At 42.4% G+C, this 22,613-nt stretch overlaps 1 protein-coding gene across 2 annotated transcripts in view; it reads right to left on the bottom strand.

Annotated features, from left to right (window-relative positions):
- Positions 1 to 22,518, bottom strand: part of phf2 (PHD finger protein 2) — a 33,336-nt gene extending 10,818 nt beyond the window's left edge. The window contains exons 1-11 of one of the 2 annotated variants that reach the window (XM_076750646.1): positions 22,084 to 22,518; positions 6,682 to 6,767; positions 6,348 to 6,462; positions 5,739 to 5,899; positions 4,588 to 4,729; positions 4,285 to 4,471; positions 3,880 to 4,042; positions 2,802 to 2,889; positions 2,354 to 2,460; positions 444 to 535; positions 266 to 355 (exon numbers count right to left, since the gene is read on the bottom strand). In XM_076750646.1, coding sequence (XP_076606761.1) covers positions 266 to 355; positions 444 to 535; positions 2,354 to 2,460; positions 2,802 to 2,889; positions 3,880 to 4,042; positions 4,285 to 4,471; positions 4,588 to 4,729; positions 5,739 to 5,899; positions 6,348 to 6,462; positions 6,682 to 6,767; positions 22,084 to 22,181 — 1,329 coding nt within the window. In that variant the 5' untranslated portion in view covers positions 22,182 to 22,518. The remainder of the gene's footprint in view (positions 1 to 265; positions 356 to 443; positions 536 to 2,353; positions 2,461 to 2,801; positions 2,890 to 3,879; positions 4,043 to 4,284; positions 4,472 to 4,587; positions 4,730 to 5,738; positions 5,900 to 6,347; positions 6,463 to 6,681; positions 6,768 to 22,083) is intronic. The other variant, XM_076750654.1, reaches the window with a different exon arrangement.
- Between the last annotated feature and the right edge of the window lie 95 nt (positions 22,519 to 22,613).

Raw genomic sequence — 22,613 nt, 5'->3', positions numbered from 1 at the left:
TTCATCCTCTGGGGAACATGAATGCTCTTGCAGATTTCATGGTCTTCTTCCATTAGATTATGTAATATTTAATGTGCAAAGCTGACATACTGAGCTGAGGTTGGCACTAAGGGAAATTTCACTGACTGTCCAAAACCAAAGAGGAGTGATTGAGACATCTTTGGACAGAGACTGAAACTGTCGTCTCTCACTGCCACTTGGAGCCATCAAAGTGTAATATGACATGGAAATCGTGTCACATTTATGCCAGAATAAATCAAAATACCTCTGACAGTCTGATCTCTTTTGCAAGATCCTTAATGAGCTGCGATGGTTTCATATTCTCTGGAAGCTCATCTTCATGTTCCAAGAGAGCCTGTCAGGAGGAAAACCAACACGACTGTCAATCCTTCTCACAGCATCTGACACAGATGACTGAGGCACAAAGACTGATGTGTCCATACCTGTTTTTTAGTCCAAGCTCTGAAGGCTCCATTGATGATTTTGGCACCATGTATCAGGTACGGGGCTGGTTGCTTATTTGCTTTATGTAAACCTGCACAAAAAAGACAGTGCACATGCTATCACTGAATGAACGCTGACTTTTAAACATGCATTTACAGGATGGAACTGAACGAGCCTCTCACAAACACAAGAAGCGACGAGCTGACACTCCAGGCTGTGATGTTCATGTCATGTGCATTTAAAGCTGTTTCAGTTTTTCGTCATCCGTTCTCCACGTCTGCTCGGCTAATCTTTGCTCTGCGCTACGTGAGAATAAAGTTATGGATGTGGATTGTGAAGACAGGATCATAATGTTAAATTGAACATGATGCTGTGACACTCAGACCTCCTCAGGCTCACCTGTGGCGTCTGGGTGGAACCAGAATATCCCAGATACATGTTACCTTTAGACTGACTTTTCAACAGGGGGATAAAAGGCATGAAATGGGATTTTTGCTAATTGGATCCAAGCCACATTTGGAGGTGGTTTGAACTGCGATGCCAATCAGGTTTCTACAGGTGCGCCTCAGTCCAGGTGTTCTGGCAGCTCAAGCCGTATTTCAAGGAGCCTTTTGTGTCACTCGAAATGCAACAAAGAGCGACGACGTCGAATCCAGACGGACAGAAGTGCATCAGAGTGGCTGAGCAGCATCCAGCATCACAGTGCCTGAGTTTCTCTGGTGCGACGGATGAGTTCAAGATTCAAGATTCAAGATTCAAGATTCAAGATTGCTTTTATTGTCATTGAGCATGGCAATGAAATTTTCGTTGCAACCCCCGTGTGAAAAAGAAAAGATAATAAAATAAGATAAAATAAAATAAGATGAAACACATCTAGATAAAATAAACTCCCAGAAGAGTGGTGAACGTAGAAATAATTAAAAACAAACAAACAAAAACGTAAACACGGGAGCCACGAGCCGCTGCGTCTGCACGCGCCGCCATGAGTTCTGCACCGTGACTTAAGTTGTTACCACGGCAACCCATGTTTGTGAGGTCTGGACACACAAATCAGATCTGGTCGCTTGGACAGTCTGTCTTAAAGATCTGATTTGAGAAACAAATCTGATTTGTCTGCAGCCTGAAGTTACGTAACTCCTCCCACCTCCTGGTGATCGGACTGCCTATCTGCGATTTCGATTCCCCATGATTGGACCATATGAAAACAGAAACGATCGCCAAACCCTTCTGTGACAACTGCAGCCCTGATTTATGTGAATTTCTGCAAACTCAGCTTTAATGTGCATTCCGCTTTAATTTCAGTTTAATGGCAGAAAAGCACCATCTGAATGTGTACAGCTCTATCAACTGAAGTGGATTTACAACCAAAACAGGAAAGTATTAATAACATCAAGGCAAAATAGCAGCAGCAGTGGAGTGAGTCTTTTTCCTGCACTGAAAGGCTGACCTTGAAGTTAAAAAGAATAATGGTATATTAATGGCAAGGCCTTGTGGGTTAGAAGTAGTGTGCACCACACACAATACAGACATACACAGAAAATGGTGGAAACATAAACAATTGGCCCAAGCCAGCTGAGGGGAGTTTAAACACAGGCTTGTAATGGAGCAAGTGATTCTAGCTGGGCCAAACCTTTTGAAGCTAATCATCTGTGAACTCGGCGATTCACCGATTTAATGACTGAAATAATATTAGAGCATCCAGCTCCTCATCTGTGCAGCAGACACGCAGCCGTACGGTCAACGCGAGGCTCGGAAAAAGGCTTTTCTGACAGTGTTTGTGTTTTCTCTGCTTTCATGCATTCTTCTGGAGAAATGGCGAGTTAAATGAGGATGTATGTTTACATTAAAATACCACATATTAGAGCAAAAATTAGATCTGTGAGGCCATCAAACTGATTTCAGAGTTTACCTTTGAATCGCTCGAGGAGATGTCGTCCCACATACCAGCACGCCGTCTCAAAGTTGGGGAAGGGGGTGAGAGTTTTGACCTTTAGCCGCTTCTCGATTTCATACGCTCTGAGGAGGATAAACCGAGATGTTTCAGCTAAACGTTGTCATGCATTACCAACAGGTTTATTGCAACAAACTATGCAATTCACAAGGTATTTCCAAATGTGAAGAATTCATAAACAGATTGGAATTTGAGGACCCAGTGGAAAGTACAGTGTAAGATCAGCCAAGACTCAATACGCAATGTCTTCAAGTCACACTAAATCCCCCCAAATTAGGACATGACTATCTGCAGGAGGCATGGTGGATCACTGCAAATTACAACAAAAAAAGGCCAACTACCAGACACAAGGGTGACAAGGCAGCACAAAGACTGAATGAGTGTGGAATAAGAGGGCTGTCCAGACCTCATCTGCATCTCCACACTCAGGTTGTGGACAAAGTGTCCAGAGAACGCCAGGCAGTCGACCGGAGTCAGTATTGCATTGATCCATCCTGAGGACAAAAATATGCCAAGGTTGTAAATAAAATTCATTCATTCATTATTTCTAATGAAAGATTAAAGAAAAATCATTTCTACTACCATTTCATTAACAGCAGAGTTTAGACGTGGGAGATTCCATATCATTCATACTGTGGTAGCTCTTCATTAGGATTTTTGCATCAACTTCATGCAAACTTTATTTGCATTTGCCATGTATCATATCTGATTTGTTTGATTAACCAAAAACAAACATTGTTGTCTTATTTGATCCATAAATTTCTCAGTTCATCTTCCATAAAAATATATATCAAAACATATGATATTAAAATTATATATAGTGTGTTTTGAGGAATTTCTCCACATCTCCAACCCCAAATGAACAGTTTCATCAATCTTAAAAGACTTAAAGAAGTCAAACCATGCGTGTTCTTTATCTTTTGTTACCAATGGCAAAATTTGAATCTAGTATCTACAAAAAATGTGTTGTTGTTAACATTGTTTAAATATTTTAATCCCCTCATTTCTCTCAAGTTTAGTAGATTTATGGTAAAGAGTGCTTTTTTTCAATGAATAGGCAGAATACAGTCAAAACGTCCATCACGAGTTCCCAGAGTGATATCTTAAAATTCACTGTCTTGCCCAAGCAACAGTCTAAAACCCAAAGCTACACAGTTAACAAAAAGAAGCTGAAATCACTTAATTATTTCAGTATGAAACGTATAAAATAAATGAGAAATATCCATTTTATACACACGCTGTGGTGTCTCTGGAATCTCCATTAAAATGTTAAACAACGTTTTGCTGATTGAAACAATTCTTGACATGTGTTGTTAAAACAAACGCAGCTATAAGTCCTGCAGGGCAGTTTTAACAACATTTTTTAACAAAATGCTGTAATTTTACAAGGTTGTTCCCTCATAAATGAAACACTATCATTCATATCATTGCGCGTTCTTCTAAATCACGCTGAGCTCTGCTCGTGACCTGAGTGCAGCTCTGACCTGATGGGATGAACAGAGTCTGCCCTTGCTTCAGAGTGCATTTGTAACACTTGTCCACCTGGTCGGCAAAGAACATTTCGCTGTGATTGGACGATGATCTCCAGCGCTCGTACAGAGACAGGTTGGCAGAGGTGGGCTTGATGAGGAAGAAGATCTTTTCTCCCTGCGAACACAAACACGGTCACATTTTCTGGCACTGTCATCACATGAGAGATGGAGTTTAATGCATTCCACATTTCCTGTTGAGGGCCTCTTAAAGAATCCGTTCAGAATGAAAACAAATCACTGCTGTAGAAACGGCTTGTCATCCTATCGCGGGCAGATGACACTGACTGCCTCACACCTATTTTTGCTCCAAGGCCAACTTTGATTCAACATACTGGTCTAACCATGAGCGCGACAGACCTTTAGGACGTGGTACCAGACGGAGGCGCCACCGCACTCGATGTGGAAGTCTGTGTAGCTGTCTTTGACACAGATGAGACAGTATTTGGTGACTTTTGGCTTCCCGAGCAAAGCGTCATCGGGCCAGTAGTTTTCTACCCAAGACAACCGCCGCACGATCTGTGGACTCTCCACTATACTGTTCATCCTGTCCCAGAAAAACACACACAGAAATGAGTACCAGGAGTTTTCCAGACGAGCATCTTCGTGAGCCAAAAGGCACTTTGGATACTTCATTTCAAACTGCACCATCAGAGCGCGTACCTCGTGTCAGAGAACTCCAGGTTGATGACATTTAACACTTTCTTTCTGTTTGTGCTGTAGTAATAATCGACAAACTCTTTGAGCTTCATCTTGCTGTCGGTCTGTTTGGTGACGTCAACGACGTCCACGCCGACATCAGGACCTGAGACAACAACAGAGGACACAGAAGACACGATAAAACAAGCTGAAGAAAAACTAACCGCTTACAAGCTAAACATTTTCTTTAAACAGGAAACTGGTTTACAAAATATGTCTGGAGCAGGATACTGTTGATGTGTAACAAGTGATCTCATCACTGAGGCCCAGCACACTGGGAAAATAAAGAACACATGCGCCACCTATTGAAATGCAAAGGGTATTGTACATTGTTAGTCTTGTGATTCTCTGGAAGGGGGAAATGAAAAGCATTGCAGGTAATCAATTTAATTAATGGGATAGACTTTACTTTGAATCCAGACACTCAGGAAGTGCACAGAAATGTTTGCTCCTCTATTGCTCATGATCTTATTTCCAAATCACTGCCTGAAGAAGATTCAATCTGTTTTGTCTAATATCCAAGATACTCTTAGATATCTACAGTGAGTAGTAGTATTGATAGAATTAATAGAAGCAGTACTTTAGTATATCAGTTGTAGCACTAGTACAGTAATAGTAGTAGTGATTGTTGCTGTAATGGTTCTGTAATAACAGCTGTAGCAGTAACAGTAGCAGCACTAGCAGTAGTCACAGTAGTAGCAGGGGTAGTATTTATGGTAGATGATGCTATACAAGTAATTATGGATATGTCTATGTAGAATTACATCATTTTAATAGCTGTAGTAGTAGTAATTTTAGTATTCGGGGCAGAATAACACATAAACAGTATTAGCAGTGACAACAGTAATAGCAGTACTGTTATTACAGGCATGAGTGGTGTTAGTAGCACTGACCGTACTGGCTAAAGCAGTACTATATTTATTGATAGAAACATTAGAAGAAGTAGTTTGACAAAGCCTTACAGCAGTAATAGTTCTTAATGACTAGTAGTAGCACTGCAGTAGCAGTAGTAGTAGTTACATAAGTAGCTGCAGTAACAGTAGTAGTAAGAACTGTGGTGGTAGTAGTACGAGTAACAGCATCAGTCGTGAGGTTACAGTCTCTGACTTCCTTACCAACGTAGTTCTCCACATCACTGATGTAGAAGGTGGGGGCGGGCATGGACATGCCCAGGCCGTCCTTCTTCTGAGCCAGGATTGGCTCGTTGAAGCCGTTCTCCTCCAGGTAATCCATGGTCAGCTGACTGCCGCTTAGCTTCACCACTACATCATCAGCACTGTGCACACACACAACCAGAGCCAGTGAGCAGTGTGCTGAAGCATTTCAAAAGCTTCTCCCAAACTCAACAAATTCTATTAGCTCTGGTGACTGAGCGAGCGGCATGTAAATGGATCTGAAGGCAGATCACGAAAAGTAATAAGACAGTGCCCCCCAGTGGAGTTATTAACACAGTGAGGAATAACACTGACACCATTCTAATATTGAAGCGTCCCAAGTGACATTTCAAGAGGTCTAATCAATATGAGGAAACACGTCATTTCATTATCATTGAATTTATCAAATGTGTTTCCAACCAGAGAGTGTTCAGTCGGACTATTTCAATCATATGTGAGGTTTAATTGTGCCCAATTCAATCAACCTCACATTATCACCCCGTTTATGGTGCTGAGAGCTGTACAGTTCAGTAACAGCAAAGAAAATAGGATGTGTTGGCAATGATTTACCTGGGAAACGTCCGACTGCGAAGCTCCTTTATGAAAACCTGACTGCCGTTCTGAACAGCTTTGATATCTGTGCTTTGCCCCGTGTCATGTTTGCTCCAGTTCTTTTTCTTTTTCACTGAAGAAGAGAAAGAAATCAAACATAAAGACACTCACCGACATCAAGAATGCAGTGCCACACGACAGGACATCGACACAAATAATTTTGCTTTCCTTCAAAAACTTTGGAGGATTCGATATTGTGCGACAGAAAGCTGAGAAAAAAATCATCACATCATCAAGGCGGTTTGACTTTTTCTTTGTTAGCAGTGCAGATCCTGCTGAGGGGGCTACTTACATGTGGATTTGCCGTGAGTCTTCTCGCAGTTTGGACAGTGATATATGTCAATATCTGGAGCGTCATCTTCATCCACCCCAACACAGCTGGAACAACACAGTAAACACTTTTTAACATTTCAGAATGCAGCCTTTTCCAAGCATGTGTACGTCTGTTAGGCTTCTGACTGATGCTTTGCTTTGGTTTCTCTCTATTTCCCTGCAGTGTAACAGTCAACTTGACGGACAGAGACCTGAAACTTGGGCGAGTTTCAGAATCAGTCACAGTGAGATCATACATGCTTTTATTTTGGTCAAAATTGTAAAGTTATCACTGCACTGACAGCAGAGCTGCAAGTAATGATTCTTCTGATGATCAATTCATCTGATAATTATTTTCTCCATCAATCAGCAGGTACATGAAATCAGAAAACAGTGAAAAACAGCCATCACACATAGCTTGTTTTGTCTGACCAACAGTTAAAAACATAACAATGTTCACTTTAAAGTGATATAAAACACACACATCATGGCTTTGAGCAACCTGAAGTGTTTGTAATTGGTACTGAAATGAAACCTGGACCATGAAAAACGGTGGAACAGTCCTTTAAAAGGAGTCACGGTCCACAGCAGAATCACATCAGACCGTACAGTACAGTGCAGGACAAAGGGACAGGGCAGTGGAGGACAGCACGATACGTACATCAGACTATAAATACCCATCTACACACTGTACATGCAGAAGCGCTCTATATCTTAGCGCTGTGGTTTGCAGCGCGGCAGCTGCGAAAGGAAGTGTTGCTTGAATTAGCACGAGGCAGTTCGCCTCCACTGTTCCTTTCATGTATTGATCCTTTCTACAATTGACACTTTACACTTCTGTAGTGACACCAAAAACATTTAGAAAGTTTCACTACTTTTTATTTCTCAGACTTTTTGTGACTTTTGTGTAATCCTCAATGCACAACCCTCTTATGTGAGGAGGAAAACTGCATGAGAGATGAAATCTGAGGCTAAAGGTCCTTGAGTGAAGAGAAAGCTTCAAGTCACAATGGAACACAAATGCAGTGCTTCAGGTGCTAAAGTTGGAATAACATACACAGACGTGTATAATGTCCCAACTTACGCACATCCCAAACATGTGGAAAACATAAATAAAAATAGAATCCAATGATTTGCAAATCCTTTTCCACCAACAGGAAATTCAACTGAATCCAGTACAAAGACAAGATGTTCAGAGTTCAAACTGGGACAGGGGTCTGTTTTCTTCGGCTTTACATCACCTTTTCTTTTAACAACGCTCAGTAAGCATTTGGGAACAGAGGACACTAAGTGCCGAAATTTTGAAAGTGAAATTTTCAATTTTTGCCTGATATGACTTCAGTTGCTCAACAGTCAAGGATGTTGCTGTCCTATTTTGTGCTTCATAATGTGCAACACAAAGGGTTTGTAAAGTAAGGATTTGTCCAGAAAATGTCAAAGTGAAGTTAAACTTGGGAATTCTGGAAATTTTGCACAATTTCAATATGAAGATTGTACCTTAAGTGAACTTATTTGGGGGGAAAGTATGCCCACTTCATTGAACCGTAACCATGCCCTGCATTCAGAAGCACACTTCCATCACATGTACAGATAATTATTCGACATCCCAACCAATAGGAATTTAGTAAACTTACAACCCTCTGCATGCACGCTGCATTCTTCCATCACATGTGCAGCCCACACCACTGCCAACACTACAGCACTGCCTGAGCCAGAGGACTGCAGGCGTTCAGTCACAACCTGATTAGATCATTTCATTTCATTTTATTTTAGTTCTTATTTTCAGCAGGACAAAGCAGCAGAGCAATGAAAAGCATTGGTCGCTGTGAGTCTGACTCAGTTTAAAAACTGTTCTCCAGCACGTTTTCTGATGTCCCACAGCGAGGACAACAGCAGTAAACATATCGACAAGACAAAGAGATGATAAAAGTTATTCTTCTTATATTTTTTAGGGTATTTCAGTTAATCAGCAGATAGCAGCCAAAAGCAAAGCACACAGTTAGAACTTGTTAACACCTGCTAGTTTTTGCTAACCGGCTGTTACCATGTGGGATGCAGCTCATCTGAGCATGGTGATTAAGGAGTTTTAATCAATCCATTTCCATTCATTCTTCTTAAATAAGTCAAGTCAATTCATTAAACTTCAGCTCAGCTAAATTGTTGATTTTTTCATCTCTATTAGAAGTATGTCTGCTGATGATACAATAAAAGGTTTGGTTCAGTGTGCACATGACATGGTGCATACAGCCTGAGCAAATAACCCCAATATTTCAATTTTATTCCAATTGTTTCTAATAAATTCCTCTTAATTCCCATAGAAAGTTTCCACCTTGAATATTCCTAGAATTCTGCAGTCCTAGCCACACATTTTCAATGGGAGGCAGGCAGGTCTAGTACCTGCCCTCTTACACTACGAAGCCATGCTGTTCTAACGTGTGTGTCTTGCTGAAATAAGCAGGGATGTCCCTAAAAAGACGTCTTGATGGCAGCAATTACTGCTCCAAAACCTCTATGTACCTTTCAGCAGTAACGTGCCTTCACAGATGTGTAAGTCACCCATGACACGGGCATGAACACCAACCTGACGCACCGTCTTTAGTCATCTTTAGAAACAGTTTGGAAAAGAAAGGCACTGTCAAAGAATACTTGGCAGGTGATTGGATGAAACATCTGCCTGTCACAGGCTGACTTCAACCAATCAGATCAACAAGCCATATGATGCAGAAGGACTCTTGCTAAAGTCCATTGGGAGAACAGGAAAAACATCTTCTCCGTGTAGAAAAGCCTTCAGTGCTCTTCCAGTTCGGGTATAACTGATGCTATAGCAGAATCTATGCTAACCTCTTTGGGAGCCGTCATTGCTGTTTTCAAACAAACAGTCACTTCTCACTGTCGTCACACCTAAACAACGCCAGTACCTTCCAGTAATTCCTCAAAGGACGCTGACCCGTCAGAAACAGCTATGGTTTGGACACAAACACACTGAACTAATTGAAGCCTGACAAGATCATCTCGTGAATCCAGCTGCCTCACAATGTCTCACAAACACACCTGCTTTGGAACTTTGCCCTGGTCACAGTCTGGATGGTCTGTTTGCTCCTTAGTGCAGAGGACACTACACTCCACGATTTCCAAAAACAACTGGACAACTGAGATGTGGACTCATCAGACCACAGAACACTTTCCCACTTTACATCGGCTGATCTGAGGTGAGGGTCAGGGTCCAGACGAGTTGGCAGCATTTCTGGATGTTCTTAATTTCTGGTTTTCACTTTGCATAGTAGAGTCTTAACATTTGTAGATGCAGTGATGAACTGTGCCACCAAGACAACGTCTTCCTGAGGTCATGCAGCCACGTCCTTTATACAGTCATGTTGGTTTTAATGCAGCGCTGCCTGACGGGCTGAAGGTCACAGCGTTCACTGTTGGTTTTCAACCTTTCCCCTGACATGCAGAGAATTCTCTGAACTCTGAATCTTGTGATGATATTATGAACTGTGGGTGATGAAATTCCTAAATTCGTTGTATTTGTTAGTTGAGAATCGTTCTTCGACTGTTGAACCTCGCTCCGTCCTCGCTTATGAGCGACTGAGCCTTTCCAGGATGCCCCTTTCATACCTAATCATGATACTATCACCTGTTACAATAAGCCTGTTTACCTGTGGGATGTTCCAAACAGGTGTTCTTGGAGCATTCCACGACTTTCCCAGTCTTTAGTTGCTCCTGTACCAACTTGTTTGAAACATGTTGCTCACATCAAATTTGAATAAGCAGATATTTACAAAAATCATTGAAGCTAATGAGGTCAAACATTAAATATATTGACTTTGTACTGTTTTCAAGCGAGTATATGTCAAAAAGGATCAGGAGTTATGACATTCTGTTCTATTTATACACAGCATCCCAACTTTTTTAGAATCAGGCTTGTACAAAGGCTTCAGAGGTGATGCAAAAAATGAGAGCAACATTCCAGATAAGAGATAAAACCACAAGCAGTGAATGTCCAGCTTTTCCCACTGTTAAAAACAGCAGCTGTCGTGGTGTTTTGCACAAGCAAATTCCTCCCATTTGGCGTCGCTGCTCCCAAACTGAAACTGGGAGTTTCCCTGAATGTTTCCTTTTTTCCCCCTGTGAACTCCACAGTGTTACTACACCGCCTTCTCGCTTTCACTGAAGGAAAATCCAAGAGTGGGTGGGTGTGTGAACATAGTGGAAATGCCTGTTCATGACATCCTTAACTTGGTGGCTTAGAGAAAAACTCAGACAAACATGTTTAGACATTTTCACTGATAGCTTTTTGTGGTATCAAAGAATTCGTCAAGGATTCAGGGGGACAGTGTGGTTGCTTCAGCTTTTAGTGGCAGAAATGTTCCGATCACAAGTCTTAAATTGAGAAGACTTGTGATCTGCTGGTGTTCTGCCATTAAATCTCCAAGTGCATGTCCCTGGTTGAGACATGTTTTTACCAACCTAAGTGTAGGTTTGAGGCTGGTTTTGTGTTTCAGTAACACTGAGAACTATATACACATCTCACCTTGACTATAGTACAGCTGTGGCACAGCGCCACATTAATTCTGCTGACAAGTTTGTGTCTGAAACTAAACACACATCACAGAATCAGGTTACCTCCACTTTCACTTCTCTACATTGCTGCTGTGTTGGTTTCAGAATTGATTTTATGAGTACAAGATAATCAGATTTATTTTTCAAACCTGGAGCAGGTCTAAACCACATCAGAGTTCTTTCATCACGCCATGAGCTGCAGTGCAGCACTGTCCCTGAACACTTCTCGACCCCTGACCTTCCTCTGTGGGGTGTAAGAGAAATGACGACTCCTCTGCAGAGTGACAGAATATTAGAATAATAAAGATAAGTCTCTGTACTTCTCATTTCCTTTGATAATACATAAAAATGTATGTTTATCACTGTTGTGGCACTAATGTTTGTACACATCTGAATGACTAAGGTTTGCCATATACTATCATAGAGCTGTCAGGTAGCAGCAGCAAGCCAGCAGACAACACGACCTAAGGTGACAATTTTTCAATGTATGGCTTCACATCCGAAATGCCTCCTCACCAGGGTGGGAAATTAAATTTTGAAAACATGAACATCGATGAGCCACTGGCAGATAAATACTAAGCTTCAGCAGCCACTCCATAGTAAATCATTACTTTGTGTGTGACGTCCACCAGCCACCATGTCCCACCCTGCTCCTCACATTACTTCCATCCATTCAAAACTCTTCTCTGGGTGTGTGAGGAAACACACTACAGTGGCTCACATGAATACAGTGTATTTTATGGATGCCTCTCGCCTGTTGAATACATTGAACATTTTGTTTTTAACAGATGGTTACAAATTTTTTTTCCCCCCATGTTTGAACAGAGGTGTGAATCATTTTTGACAGTTCTAGTTCACTGTTGTTACAGTGGCTCTTCCAAAGTCTCTTGCATCTGTTATCATTTCTACTCCAACAATTATAGTTAGGAATACTTCATATGTGAATTTCTAAAAACCCATGGCCATTAATGCCAGCACTATCAGAGACACACACCGAAGTAATGTAAGCTAGACAGTGCTATTTAAAGGGGTATTCCACCAATTTCACTCTGGAAAAGTTGTTTACTTATCATGGTTAGCACCACTCTGTCTGTGAAAGCAGTTGTATAATATCTACTGTGGCTCTGGAGGAGAAAATGACACTGATGATGTCATTTGGGTTTCCGCACTACAGACTTTTAACAGAAAGTCTATGTTCCACACTGGAAAGGCATTAATGTTTACCAAGCAGGGAGGGTTCAGAGAAAACACATTAGGGGAAACATGATGGGAAGTGTAGGACCCTTACACTTTAGAGCTTCATCCAGGGACATCTCTGTCTCTGCTGCTTATCATTCTTTGAAAAAGTCTGTCTCTCCAACTTTAACTGAGTAGCCCTTTAACAGATTTACTAACATATCTGCTGCTCAGTAATTACTAAAGGTCAGGCTACAGTACAAACTGCAGGTCTGATCATAACAGAGTGTCAGACGTAAAGACTGAGAAAAGAGCCACAACAGATGGACATCATAAATGAATGAATGAATAATAAAAACAGCCAAATAGCATGGACAGCAGGACGACAGCCAGTTAGTCTAAACCATCACCAAATGTTTTCTTACTGCACGTTACATGCTGCCCAAGTTATCAGTAAATTATTATGTATGTATCTACTGTATGTATGTGTTACCTCATATCCCTGGATTACTATCTTTACCTATGAGTGACATGACAACGCAGATAGATGATGTAGCTATGAGGCTTCCACTGCCAGTTATTCCCTTTTTTCTGTCCACCACTGCTGCTTTTCTGCCATCAACAATTCCACGAATCACAGATGCCAAATCAAATATACATAATGTAGAATTTTACACACATGAGCATTTGACTTAATTGTTGCTTTAGATGAAATCCTTTAAGAAAAAATGCTAAATTTGATTCACGTCCAGGTTTTAGGTCAAACTAAGCAGGGAGTCCATGTGACACCAACTACCAACAGGGGAACCATGTCTTGACCAAGTAAGGAGAGAATGACACCATCATTAACACCCAAGAAGTAAAAACAGAAAGTGTTTTGGATTTGGGAGGCTTGCATTACTCAAAAGCTGCAACCACATATCTATGGTCCAGCGTGGTCACTATAATAACACTGACACAAACACAAACAATGACTGTGCACACTGCACACAGTTCTGTGTAGAAACACAGTGTTTATGCGTGTTTACACACAAATACTCCAGTGAACATGGAGCCAGATGAATTGGCCGTACATAAATCAATCAGGCATGTGAGGGAAATGCTTTGCCACTAATCCACGCAACACATCAGACATGTCTGTCCTCAAGACGAAGACAGGATCAATAACATTAAAACAGCCAGTGTGCACAGTGCCCAGCTGTTCTCAGTCGTTTCAGCCAGGACCTGTGATGTCCACCATGACTAACAGAGCGTGTCACATCACCCCAGTCATTTCCACTAAAGCTTGTCACCTGAAGCTGAATGAATGACTGTTTGGTCTGTTTCTAGAAAGACGTTTAGCTTTTGATTTTTTTTAAATGTAAAACTTTTAGTGCCATGAAATGAAATTTGCCTCCATTGCATTGGCATAGCAAGAGAAATCTCAGATATCTCCAAACCCCAGCAAAGAAAACGACATGGCGAGTTACTGCCAGACTGCGACCATTAGCACTTTTTTCAATATAGCAGCTGAAAAACAGCCGGAACCAAAACACCATGATGTCAGTGTGGTGAAGGCCTAGAGCTAATCCACTGACAGTCAGGCTTTGTGGACTTCAAGTCAAGACAGATTCAGAAGTGCTTGTGACAAACAGGAATTACAGATAGGAAAGTACATACAGTAGTTGGACTTGGTTTGAAAGCATGTCAGTGTGTAATGTAGACATGAATTGGTGCTAGAACTCTTCATATTACATGTAGTTGTGTTAACAGTTCATATATTTTTGGCACTGTGTCAAATGTTTCCTGTTACATACTGAGTGTCTGTATGTAAATATGGATCTGTGTGTGTCAAGCATCTGTTTATCACCAGGGTAGTCCAGAGAGGTGAGTCACAGACTGCAGTGAAGCAGAAAAATGACGAGGAATGGCTCGTATAGTGAGAGTAAAGGTAGTTCTTGGGTTGCATTGAATACATGTGTATTACATCTGGAATGAAAAAGTGGCGAGCAGTATGAAGCTATTTGCAGAGGGAAGGATCCCTCTAGGACAAGGCCCATGTGGGGCCCGTGGTCCAAAGATGTACCACAATAATCTTTGATGTGATCACATGATCAGCCAAATTCTAATCAATTAGTCAGCGCTGCTCCGAGTAGACCATCACTGTGTTTTACTCATTACATTGTTCATGTTTTTATCATAACTTGCTTCCTGTGGAGCGATGCTTCTCACTAATGCACCTTTTCTGCTGTAACAGTGCAGATTCCCCCGCTGTGGGATTAATAAAGGATTACCTTATCTTATCTTAGTGAGATAGAATTAACATGCATCTCCATTCATGGGACATTTCATATTTGATGCACTGTTCTCCAGCGATAATTCAAAGGTGTTACATCCTCGACAGTGTGTCCACTGACTGCTCGAAGTCAAGATCCTGTTCTCTCTCCTCGCCTGAAGGCAGCCCTGACATCAATCTGCTCCTATAGGAGGCCATGTTTACATTAACGGTTCTTCACCATGTGTACAGTTTGAGTATTACAGAACTGATGGTGACAGAATTTGGGCTCATGACTTCAGTTTCAGTTGATTTTTAATAAAAATCTGGGAATTTATTGGAGTTTGTCTTTTTATATTCAGTACTAGTGAAAACTGATTTTCTTTCATTTGTATCTTCTTAAAGCAGCATCTGCTTCTTTTATAAACTGTTTTTATTTGCCCGTGATAATCTGTAAAGGTGCTGCAAATAATGCAGTGTTTCCCACCAATTAAGGAGACTGTGGCGGCCCTCCACAGTCTCGTTTGGGCCCGCCACAGTCTCGTCCCCCCCCCGGAGCAGTGTCGGCCATGTTGCTGATCTCATTGCACCAGTCAACTTCTAACATACCAAACAGAGTCTAACTTTCCGCTATCCCTCGTGCTGATTTCCCGGTAGCTAGCTACTTGTCCGCTATTTCTCCCTCTCCCGCTCGCGCTATTTCTCTCTCTCATCCCTCTGTCGTTTGTGCTCTCTCTCTACCCGTTTATAAAAATTAACATGAAATTAATTATTTAATATCTCTCGTCGGCGAGAAAGAAAAAGAAAAGAAAAAGAAAAGAGGGATCCGACAGCACTGAGTCAGTGACTCTGCCACAGCCTTATCGGTGAAGAGGGGTGAGGTTATGGCTTAAAAGCTGTAGCGGAGCCGGCGGGGGGGCAGAGGGTGCGGCTGCCCCGGGCCCACGGTTATGAGGGGGTCCATCGCAAGGCTGATGCCGAAAAAACAAAAAGGGAAAGTCGGTCTCTTACTGTTGTATTTGTAAAGATATAAGTGTAAAAAAAAAAAAAAAACGGGGAGAAAACAGTCTGAATCAGAGCGTTTCTGAAGATTAAGAGGACATGCCACCTCTCTTGCACTGTCTGGCGAGCTCTCTCTCTCTCTCTCTCTCTCGCGCTCTCTCTCTCTCTCGCGCTCTCTCTCTCTATCTCTCTCTCTCTCTCTCTCTCTCTCTCGCTGTGCGTGTGTGTGCATCTGACAGAAAGTGACATCTGATTGAAGTGCGGGCGTCTGACCCAGGTTTGAGCAAATTATTGGTAAAATCCAAATCCAATATTCCTGATATGCCTTTGTATGTTCTTAAGGATGATACCAACCTGTTATGTTCATATACAGCAATTTATATTACATTCAGTGGTCTCAAAATGCCCTAAAGAGATACATCAGGCTTGAAAACGTACACACACACCCAACCCCGAGGGTCAGAGACCCTCCCACCACAGTCTCCTAAAATCCTGTGGGAAACACTGTAATGAGTCTGAATTTTATTCTTCATTTTATATTTATTTCGTTTATTGATCTAATTTTCATTTCAATATTCAATGGGAAAAGGAAAGTAATGTAAAATCTTAGTCTAAAGTCAAGATAGAAGAGTGCATTTGTAATATGTTGGAACATTTTTTTTTTATTATTTCTAAAATGTTTTCATGCTGAAGATGTGTTTCATGCTGTTAGCATCCCAGCTAAGGCCAAACAGTGCGTTACCTGATCAAAAACAGAGTTGTGTTTAAATCATGGTGGACTGATTGGTTCATTGTTTGCTCATGGAAGTGACTACACAGAAGGTGCTGGCGTGCTATGTTCAGCCTCCAGTTGTTTTGCAGCTCCTGTGTAGTTAGTGGTGCATGTTGGTTGGAGGTGTCACTCCTCCTCTCTTCTTTACATTTACTCACTGTTTGCTGATCGGCTCTTCTATTCTGTGCAATCACAACTGCAATGAAGTCTTAATGTACTGTCACTGCACACTCAGCACATCCTGTGAACCACCACAAGGCTTTTATTGTGAAGCAGCTGCAGGAAGTGCTTTTAACAGTTGCTCCTCAACAGAAGACGTCGTGTCTGTCGACTGTGCACATTACCCTGCAGTTCTACTTAGTGACTCTTCAGCCTGTTTTAGCTCATTGTTTTGATTTTATGCCACATTTACCGTTTGCTTCAGCGTCACTGCTCTCATCAGCCTTGTTCCCAGCAGCAGGCAGCTGGTTTCCACAAGCAAGCTGTGATCAACTCCCTGCAGGCTTCCCCCTGTGGCCAATGTGGGAAAACACCCACGGCAATAGGGGTTCTAAGCAACTACCAGAGCCAACCGTGGTATTTTTCATCAATCAGCCACGAGGGTCAGTAATGAGCCATTCTGACGAAGACGATGCCACACTACACAACAGACTGGGACAGGCTTGGACAGGAGATTGGTGCTTTATTGGAAGTATTTTCAAGCAGTATGCCTCACTTTTACAAGAGGAAGAGGCTTAAATGTGCACGAGTTAAATGTCACCACCACAGGTGCTTCTGTAAAACTACTTTTGTCAGCTTTATGTGATGCATCTGTCTGTCCCTCACACAGTGGACGAGACATTCCTAATGAGGCTACTGGAGACCAAAACGGATAAAACTACACTTACACTTAGACAACTACTTACTATACAATATATAAAATATACTGTTTGCACAGCAGATAGTACAGAACTCTGCAGTTCACAAAAACACCTGCAAGTACTCACGCTTACAGTGTACTATTTCTGAATTCATATAGGTTTACTTACTAAGTACTGAGTATGCTTTCAGACACTTGGGTATGTGACCTAATGGGCAGGACAAAGGCTGTTTCTTCACAATCGGTGACAGCACATTGCTGTGGGGCAGGTAAGCAAACCTGAAAGTCAGAGGTAAGACCTGCTCTCACTCCGATGAAAACTCCAGCCACTTACAGAAAGACTGACTGGTGTGAGCGGACTGGAGGTCTGTGGAAAGTCAGGGTTCTGTAAGTCAATACTTACACAACTGTAAGCATTTGCTACGCAGATAATCATGCTGGGTAATCATCAAGTAATTGCTCTGCAATTAATTTGTCAAATTCTGAGAAGCTAACAGATAATAGTAATGATATAGTAATAATATCAACTTCCAATACGTAGCAGATCAGTGAAGGTGCCGTGTGATGAACACTGTGTAGCAGTGCTGGCTTAATATTTCTGTTGTTCATGGCAAATTTGTAAACTAAAGTGATGACCCTCACAAATAGATAATCACTATCTACAACCTGGGTGACAAACTACTATAGATTTGTGGATTAGTATAAAAGTATACCGTTAAATAAAATGTAGAATGTTTATGTAATAATACAACAAAGCAGAATGTGTACGCTCCGAGACAGTTCAGGAATGAGATGGTGTACCCAAGAATCATTTCCTGTATCTGCATCACATGGGTGGTGTCACCACTGCCACGCCCCTTTAGGACACTGGTGGCAGTTGCTGAGTCTGTGCACTACAATGGCACGGAAGTGACACAGATTATAGGTTGTGTGGCCCTGATTGTGACAGATTCAACTGAACACAGTGGAAAGCTCTAAAAACACCCGTTTGGAACATTCCACAGGTAAACAGGTTCATTGGTAACAGGTGATAGTATCATGATTGGGTATTAAAGGAGCATCCTGGAAGGGCTCAGTCGTTCACAAGGATGGATGGATGCGAGGTTCACCACTTTGTGAACACATGATTTGATACAGGATATTACTGCATGGCCTCAGGAACACTTCAAAAAACTGTTGTTGGTCAACACATTTCAGTTGCAAATGACTGCATTCTGTGTTTCTTTAGGTTTTAGAGAGTTGTATGTTAGCATACTTATATAATATTGGTATATTCCTTAAAATTTCAGATAATAGTATCCTATAAAGCCTTCTGCTCTACGGCTCTCAACAGCCCAGTCTCTGTTGGACCGTGAAGTAAGATTAACCGTATCGACACTCAGCTGCTCTTGTTCTAAGAGTGTCACTGAGGACAGGAAGCTTTGTCCTCCATGACACTGTCCCTAAATGTCACAAAGGATGTCTGTGCTACTAGCTAGCTGAAGATGCTGGGTAATGTTAGCTTGTGATAGTTTGAGGTATCAAGTGTTGACCATCACTCTACGCATAATGAAGGAAAAGAGCACTGATCTCAGACCTGCTGTATTCTTATAGAGCATTCTGGTTATAACCAACGGTTACAAGCTTTGAGCTTTCCAACCATTATATCTATGTGTCCAACGAGCGCTCCTCTGTGGTTTAGAAAACATCAGGCCGCCAGGCTTGGAGGAAACCCTGAACGAGGACTCACTGGATTTATTTACAGCTACAGACATCAAAGACACAGTGAACAATTGTGACAAATGTGTTGTTGATGGCAAACTCTTCATCAGGGTGTGTGTGTTCAGAACAAAGAAGTTAGCTGGAAGCTAACTGCTAACTGCTGGTCGCATTCAACATTTCCGACATTTTTTTCACCTCTGGAGTCAAATTAACCCCAAAACTGACTGAAAGACATGCTGAGAGACACGTCTCAATGTACTATTGTAGCATTAAGTTGTTCTTGCTCCCCGTAATAATTTTGTAATTGTGAATTGTGATGACAAATGTGGCCATACCGATATATCTGTTATGAGATAACATTGGTCAAAAAATATGAGTGGGCCAGTTGAAAGGTCCAATATTCACTGTCCATGAGCTGTGGTTTGGTCTCCACTGACTCCTGAGAGCTGCAGCATGCTTCTGTCCTCACCAACTAGCTTTGTCGCTAACTGCATATAGAAGATTTATCAGAGCGTGCATGCTGACAACAGCTGGTGAGACTGAAGTAAACTGGGGGCTCATCAAATTAAAACAACCAGCTAAATGAGGCTAAAAGGCTCAGTGGAGCTGTAGGGTTGAGCAATAACCCTTTGTGGGTTTGTCATCACGTGTGACCCCGTTCAACTTTCCACGCATTCATTTGTTACCATGAAAATCTAAAAAACATCGACTGATGCAGCTTTCGAAATCCAAAGCTGACTTACTGTATGTGCAAGCTGGACAACAAAGCAAAACACAGACATGTACAGTAAAAACAAGACATTGTGGTTTTGGAAGCAGTTAGTGTTTGAACTACTTCCTGATCAACAACAGCTGGGCACAATAACTGCAAGCAGCATTCAAAGGCCCTGTCCTGAACACCGCTGTGACTCAAACATGGACAAAACGACGAGGACTCTCAGACGACAGTCAGCTTGGAAGTTGTCAGGAGATGTAATTTGTCAGTTTTGATGGAGCTGGACTGTGAAGCTGAGCCTAACACACCTCAGACCAATACTGGACACAAAGAGAGACTTCTCATCTGGCTTTATGACAGCAAGTAAGCATCATCTTCAAAACACGACATTTCATCCAACGACATGCTCACCACTACATACTTGTGCTGTTACTATTGTCATTACTTAATGCATTGTTACAACCAGCAGAATCATATTTCCACACCACATAAACCATCCACTTGGCACTTTTTATAGCGTGACAATATAATTGCCAATTATTACCTTCGCTTGACACATGAATGTGCACTGCAACTCAGATAACAGTGTACAATAAAGTGTGACCCTTTTCCACCTGCAAGGCTAATACACTATATCTGTGGCTCAGCAGTATTCAGACATCGGAGGACAGCCGAGCGGAGGAGCATCATACTGTATTCAATTATTGCCTCCCTGCTTTTCAGTTAGTTCATGTCGGCGTCATGTGCTGAGACGATGTACCACAATCGTGCTGATGACACGTAGGATAAATATTCTCCAGTGACTGCGTCTCAGAATGGGGTAAAACAGACCCAGCTCCTCCAACAACACAATACAATGCAGGTGCATGAAATCAAGCATTTATCAATCACTTATTTTGATATCAAATTTCATACAATGCCACATTTATAACTTAGTTAAAACTGTGTTTTTGAGATTTACAATCTGATTGAAATAACCCTGCTTATCTCTTAAAGGAGGTCCAGCTCAAGACCCTGAGGGATTGGGTTTTCCAATAAGCAGGGATGCTTGAGAAATCCATTGTTAACACACTTGTTAACAAAAAACAGCTTCTCGCATCAGACAGGGGACACAAACCTTTAAGGCTTGAGCTCAGAACTCCCCTGTGTACATGGCAGCAAGCAGCATCACGCTGGTGTACGCTGTGTAAATAATATTATTGCAGTGTACATTTAATGCTTTTCTGAGGGGGGATGATGTCTTCTCAGTCTACCGGCTGTTTGGCATACCCTGATGACTGGAGGTCATGGCTTATCACCAGCGTTTCATTCACCTCCACATACTGTGCCAACGCTCCAGCGCAGCCACAGGGAGCATGAAAGGGTTAACGTTCAGGCGCGTAAATACCGCTCACTGCTCTCTGAAGGGCTCGTTCACCTAAAGAAACACGATTAACAATCGATCCATTCCCAAAAAGACACCCAGAGTGCAGCCGAACCGCGCGAAACACGCCAAAACAAAGACGAGCACAGGGGCAGAGTCGTGTAGCAACAACTACGACAACAGGAGGGAAATGTGACATGATGTGAACACACTGATCCCAGATCAGCGCAGCTTATGGACGGCGGGGAAAGTGATGAGCGGCGGCGGGCGACACGTCCCCGTTCAACCGCAGTGAAACAAAACAGCGAGCAGCTCTGGTTCAGAGCAGAGACAAACCAGCCCGCTGAAAGCTCGAAATGTTGTTCTGTTCCCCCGCTGAAGCTTCAGGGTTTCCAATACGGGCTATTGTCAGCCATGGCTGCTGCTGCCAGGCTCGAAGGCTGGACGGGCTCGAGCTCACACTCGGGTCGTGATTTTCAACCGAGCTCCGTGAAACCAGTCAGCGAAAGCGAGCGCGATGGCTGTAATGTGACGACATTAACAGACAATGTAGGGGAAATATCGAGTGAGAGGGAAAAGGCAAAGGCGAGAGAAACGAGCAGCGAGTCAGCCGAGGCTTCCCCGCTGCCCGAGCCGCCCGCTCAGTCCAACCAGACGCGTTAGTTCGCGGCGATGCGGGAACACAAATACACATGAAGTGCAATTAATGGCCGAAGCCCCTCTGAAAGCACTCGATAAAGCACCGTAACTTTTTAAAAGGGGAATCTGTTTAGCGTTATTCGCGAAAAAATGTCACAACCCCGGTCGGCTATATTTAACTCCGCCTTCTTCTTCTTCTCCAAGCGGCCTCTCTTCAGATGTAGACGGGCGACGGAGAGCCACAAAGCTGTCAAACGCACCGAGACCTCGCCATTTTTGTTTGTTTTCCACAAATGCAAGCCGCCACAAAAACACCACGGTGAACAATCTGGCCTTACCTGCCGTGGAACCAGTCTTTGCAAGCATCGCACTCGATCATAAACTGGGTCACGTCGTAAGGTAATCTGCAGATGCAATATACTGGTACAGTCGCCATGTTCAATTCACAACTACGTCGGGATAGACTGGGGGGGCTGCAGGAGGAACAACGTCCTGCAAACAATATGATCCAATATGATCTTCCCCAGAAAAAAAGCCAGGGGCAGACCCGCCGGACACATGAAGCTACACGCACATCTCCATCACAGCACGGCCGTGTGGTGCAAACGGTGGAGGCTGGTCGTAGCAGGCTTTCCTCAAATGCATTATTATTATTATTATTACTATGTGCATGCCCCCTGGTGCCTGTACGGCACCGAGGCGGTCATATTAGGAGCCAGAAGAAAATGTAGCCTCGACGTCGTTGCGAAATAAATAAATAAATAAATAAATGTGAAAGTTACGTCAGGGAGCTGGTTTAAATCAGCGGAGCTCAAATCAGATGAATGAATGTCCGGATCAATCAACATTACAGCAATCAGGATTTTTC

Source organism: Chaetodon auriga, chromosome 2, assembly GCF_051107435.1.
Source record: "Chaetodon auriga isolate fChaAug3 chromosome 2, fChaAug3.hap1, whole genome shotgun sequence".
NCBI lineage: Eukaryota > Metazoa > Chordata > Actinopteri > Chaetodontiformes > Chaetodontidae > Chaetodon > Chaetodon auriga.
This window is presented reverse-complemented; position numbering and strand designations above follow the sequence as displayed.